This window comes from Gavialis gangeticus, unplaced genomic scaffold, assembly GCF_001723915.1.
Source record: "Gavialis gangeticus isolate Ggan-Ray unplaced genomic scaffold, GavGan_comp1, whole genome shotgun sequence".
Taxonomy (NCBI): domain Eukaryota; kingdom Metazoa; phylum Chordata; order Crocodylia; family Gavialidae; genus Gavialis; species Gavialis gangeticus.
The window spans coordinates 4,486,131-4,491,349 of NW_017729011.1; the positions used below are offsets into that span (position 1 = coordinate 4,486,131).

At 50.9% G+C, this 5,219-nt stretch overlaps 1 protein-coding gene across 1 annotated transcript in view; it reads right to left on the reverse strand.

The window, feature by feature from the left end:
- The window catches only part of LOC109292818 (ectonucleoside triphosphate diphosphohydrolase 8-like), a 22,132-nt gene that overhangs the window by 8,797 nt on the left and 8,116 nt on the right, over window positions 1–5,219 (reverse strand). The window contains exons 2-3 of the mRNA XM_019510417.1: window positions 3,642–3,779; window positions 2,942–3,059 (exon numbers count right to left, since the gene is read on the reverse strand). Coding sequence (XP_019365962.1) covers window positions 2,942–3,059; window positions 3,642–3,767 — 244 coding nt within the window. The 5' untranslated portion in view covers window positions 3,768–3,779. The remainder of the gene's footprint in view (window positions 1–2,941; window positions 3,060–3,641; window positions 3,780–5,219) is intronic.

The window sequence follows — 5,219 nt, forward strand, 5'->3', positions numbered from 1 at the left end:
CCCCATCCCCTGCCTGCTCCCCCCGCCTCCCCCATGGCTGTGTTGCCCACCCCAGCTCTGGCGCTTTAAGAAAAAATAAATTGAAAACCCCCCTGGACTCACCAGCTCCTGCCACAGCCTTGGGGCTCATGGAAGAGCTCCCCACATGGCATGGGGCAGTGGGGGGCAGCAGGGATCGCCCCCCACCCGGCAGGAACTGGTGAGTCCAGGGGATTTGTTGTTTTTTTTTCCTTAAAGGGCCAGAGCTGGGGTGGGTGGGGCAGCCATGGGGGGAGCTGGAGGAGGAGGGGGGTTCATGCAGAGCCCTCCCTGCAGCGCAGGGCAGTGGGGGCAGCAGGGATCACCCAGGGATCTGCCCAGCAGCACCTGGTGAGTCGGGGCTTTTCTTCCACAGTGCTGGGAGCTGGGGCAGGCAGGGAGGCCATTGGCAGGCTGGGAGAACGAGCTGGGGATGGGCCTGTGTGATTTGAAGATTCGGCAGCAGCCAAATCTCCAAATCAGATTCAGCCGAATCGATTCAGGACAACAATTTGAATCACCGAATCGAATCACCGTCCCCCAAATTGGACAAATCCGAATCTGAAGTGAATACTAGCCGCTTCGCACAGGCCTAGTACACAGGGCAAGACTGTACAGCACACAGAGGAGGTGGGCATCTATAGCTGTGCCTGAATGCAGGGCCACCAGGGGAAGCCATCTCCCATCCCTGCTGAGAAATCCGTGAGAGCTTTCAGTGTTAAAGACAGGTTGCTTTAATATTAAACCCAATGGTCAGCACTAGACTGCAGAACACCCATTGTCCAGTGAGGCAACTCCAAGACCGCCAGCAGGAATGAACTGTAGCAAGCCCCCTTTGCTGTGGCACCTGCCCTTGCATTCAGCTGTTGGGCACCATCAGAGCCTGTATAGGAAGCCACAGATCATTCTGGCGAAGGCCAGGGCAGAATACCGCTCACGGCAGCTCGCAGGAAGTTGCAAGTTTCCCCCAAAGCATTGTGCTAATGATGCCTTCTGTGGGACTGTCTGCCTTTTGTGAAGCTTGGGCTGTGAGGTCAGAAGACTGCAGATAAGATCACTAGTTGTGCTCAAAGTCAGTGCTTCGCTCCAGCACAGGTCTGTCTGCCTGTCCCTTGTACAGGTTTCCCTCACTTCATGCGGGTTCTGTATGTGCAAATTTGCTCTTATGCGATGACCTTTTTTATACCGAAAATTCGTTATACATGAGGTAAATTCACTCTTATGTGATCGGTGTGGTGGAAGCCTGCAGTCAGCTGCTTTGTACAGTGCATTGTGGGCGTGACGTGCACCAAAATATAGCCTCCTGTGTGGATCTGTGCTCCTTGCTTGTTGTCTGCGAACTGTGTTTCTGTAGTTGCCATCCCCAGTATGGCTTCTAAGCATCCCACTAGCTTGACATTTACCACCACCCTGTGCTTGTGTGCACTGGCTGCTGTTGGTGAGTACCAAAAGTGGCTTATAACAGTGGTAGAAATGGGTCAGGGGTCAGTACAGTCGAGGTCTTGGAACATACCCCTATTTGCTACATTGGAAAGTGGGTTCCCTTTATGCAAATTCGTTATGTGCCATTTTGCAGGAAAGCATGTACACTAGGGCTGTGCGAGGCTCCGGACAGAGCTTCGGATCTGGAGAAGCTTCGGCCGCTTTGGGGTCCAAGCAGCACATCCGGGTCGAAGCGCTGCCTCATACGGCTTCCCGGGGCGCTTCGGAGCCACCTCAGAGGTCCAGCCATAGGTATAATGGGGAAACAATAAAATATCTATAACTTTGTTGTGTTTTGTCTGATTTGGATGAAATTTTCAGAGGTGGTAGAACATGCAGAGAGAGTGAAGTCTGCCAAGCTTCAAGGTGATCGGTGTAGGGGTTTGGGGGCAACTGTACCCCAAATTATTGAAAGCAAAACTGTTACATCTATGTGTTACAACACAGGGGGGTCAAAACTGCAGGGCTGGTAGCTTTTACTGAGGTCACAAAGCCTGCTAAGTTTCAAGAAGATCAGTGCAGGGGTTTGGGGGGAACTGCCCCTCAAGCCGCGGGCAGGCAAAACTGGTGCCATGGGTGCTGTGGGACTGACTGTGTCTGTCCTGGGGTGGGGAGGGAGACACTGCTGCAAGCCTGGCTCTACGCTGCTGTGATCTCAGTTACCAACCAATCAGTCATGATTCACTCGGGGACCAGGGACTCAGGGACCGGCTCAAGACACAGGACCTAGCTGCTACATAACGACTTAACAAGCATCAATTAGCACCTACAAAACCAGGCTAAGGAGAGGAAAGACTCAATACAGACAATCAACTGCCCCAGGACAGACACAGTCTTGGCACAAGTTTTACCTGTCATCAGCTAGGGGTGCAGGGCCCCAGAACCCCCCTGCACCGATCTCCTCCACAGCTGGCAGGAGTCGTGGCCTCAGCAGGGGCTACCATCCCTGCAGCTGTCACCGCACTGCGCCTTAGCACACACAGCGTCACCCATGGCACAAGTTTTGCTTGTCCACAGCTTGAGGGGCAGTTCCCCCAAACCTCTGCACCAATCTCCTTGAAACTTGGCAGGTTTCATGCTCTCAGCAGAGGCTACCATCCCTGCAAGTTTCACCCAAATTGGACAAAAAACACCAAAGTTATAGATATTTCATTGATTCCCCATTATACCCTATGGCCAGATCTCCCAGGCAGCTCTGAAGCTTCGGAGCCGCTTCGGCCGGATTGAGGCAGAAACCCGGTTGGAGCTCCGGATTAGATCGCGGCCATCCAAAACAGCCGGATCGGAAGCTGGCTCAGATCGCTGCTGACTCACGCAGGCCTAATGTACAGCATAAAGTGAGGGAAACCTGTACTGCCTTTGTACAGTGGTCACAGGCCCTGTGGTTTTGGTGGCCTCACTGTTATACATTCATGACTGGACAATGCATGGGCCCACTCACCCGGCACAGTACAGGCCTCCACCTGGCTGACGATGCCCGTGTTGTTCTCCTTATCTGCAGGCCACTGGTAGATGTAGAGAGCTGTGTGCGAGGAGCCAGCATCAAACACCATCCCATACTGCAGGGAGTCAGGAGTAAACAGAATCACAGAGTGCTCGCTGCTGCCTGAGGTGTAACCACTATTCTCCACAGCCTAACAGAGGGCACTGGTGGCTATTCTTAGGAGACTTGCCCTTTGAGGATTATACTTCCACCCAAGCTCTAACCACGCCTTTGCTTCTATCCCTTCAGTTTGCAATGCAATAAAAGTAGGTGGCAGAAAGGGCAGCAAAGTACAAAATGGCAAGTCTTGGCCCTTTCTCAGTCTGAGATCTGGGAAAATGACCCAGATGCCTGGAGTTACTCACAGAAATCTGAGGGTGAGAAATCTCCCACTGGTGGCTTTGCAACAGTCTTAGAAAAAGAGGGAATGAGAGAGAACTGGGGAGGAGTGTATAGCCACAGGAAGGAAAAGGGCAGAGGAGTGGAAACAGATAAGATATTCAAGAGATCTGAAAAGAGAAAAATGAAATCAGATCAAGAGAAGCTGGTTTAGTAATACATTGAATCAGGAAAAGAGAGAGAGATGCACAGTCATCACAGGGGATAGGGTTGCATAGGAAAGAGTTGCACTTCGGGCCTCTCTAGCGATAGCACCTACCTTGGTCCTGGGGGGTAGAGAAACATCTGTGACTTTGACCAGGCTGAGGATGAGGGCAGCTATCCCCAGCCCTGTAACCACAGCAAGAACACACCTGACATCCATTCTTAGCAGGTGCCATGGCATTTCTGCACCAAGCTGTAAGCAAAGGAAACTGTGTAAGGCCTGTCACACACCAGCAGCCTCCTTCCAGCCAGTTCTAGGGTTTACTCAGCCTGGGATAAAAGTGGTGAGTGGCTGACAAGCATCTCTCTGTGCCTGTTGTAGCTGCTGTGAGATGCAAATGACTCTGAGAGGGGCAGTCTGTTGTAACACAAAAGAAAGAGCTCCAATAGTAAAAACAATCCCTAGGCCCTCTCCAACACAGAAAGGTTGAAGTGCCAACAAAGGTTACCTCTATGCCAGTGCAGTGTCCTGTGGAACAGAAGGGAAATTATGTTGGTCTTTAATAGAAGAGTTGGCCACTGCACCCCACATCACCCACCAGCACCGGTATTTCTCTGTCCTAGGGTCCTGCAGGCTCTGCCCCTTGGGTACCAGGAATTCTCCCTCCTCTCATTGCAATTTCAGCTGCTGCTACCTGCATTCTCCACCACACACCTCCCTTTGTAGGACTAGAGCAGCTTGAGAAGCAGGTCATGCATAAGTGCTCTCATGTTGTGCAGTGGGGTAACACAACATTTTTGTTTAAAAAAGACAATACAGGAAATAGAGGAATGCCAGTGTAACAGCACTCTATGACGAAAAGAATTTCACACACTTTCAACAAGGTTCTTTGGGTGAATCTGATATCTTTTATTAGACCAACTTAAATAGTTGGAAAACAATATTTAAGCAAGCTTTGGGGTTCAAAAGCCCTTCGTCAGGCTAAGGGAGTTTCAGCAGTTGATTTGTGCTCTTCCTGGATGGAATGACAAGTAAAGAAGCCAGAGGCCGGGCTGGGCTGCGCACAAGACAGGCAGTCAGTGAAGATGTAGACTGAGGAGTCAATGGATGAGAGGCAGGCTGGGTGTGGGGGAGGGAAGGGGGATGAATAGTGGAGAGGTACCTGGGGAGTCAGATGTCAGGCAGGTTATAATGTGTCATAAATCCAATGTCTATACTTAGTCCATGATTTTTAGTATCCAGGAGGTTGATGAAGTGGAGTTCATAGGCTCGTCTCTAAGTTGCCTTTGAGGATCAGGACTGAGAGATTGGAGAGAGAGTGGTTTTCTTGTGAGAAATGTGCCCCCACCGGTAATTGGGTATTCCTGTCTTTTACAGATTTCCGTGTCCGTTCATTGTGCACCACGTGAAGAACTGCTGCAGTACAGAAGCAAAACCTCCACAAATCGCACACTGCTGGTTAAGACATATCACCCGTCCCTCGAACCTGTATGGAAAATCCTCAAACAATTGCAACCCATACTAGAAAGAGGCCTTGCTTAAAGAGATCTTCCCAGAGCCACCCATCCTAGCCTTCAAACAAGCACCGAATCTCCCTAACCTCATCACCAGAAGCAAACTTCCTCAGGCCCAGAACACACCGAATGGATCCAGACCATGCCATGACAAGAAATGCAAAACCTGCCAACACAT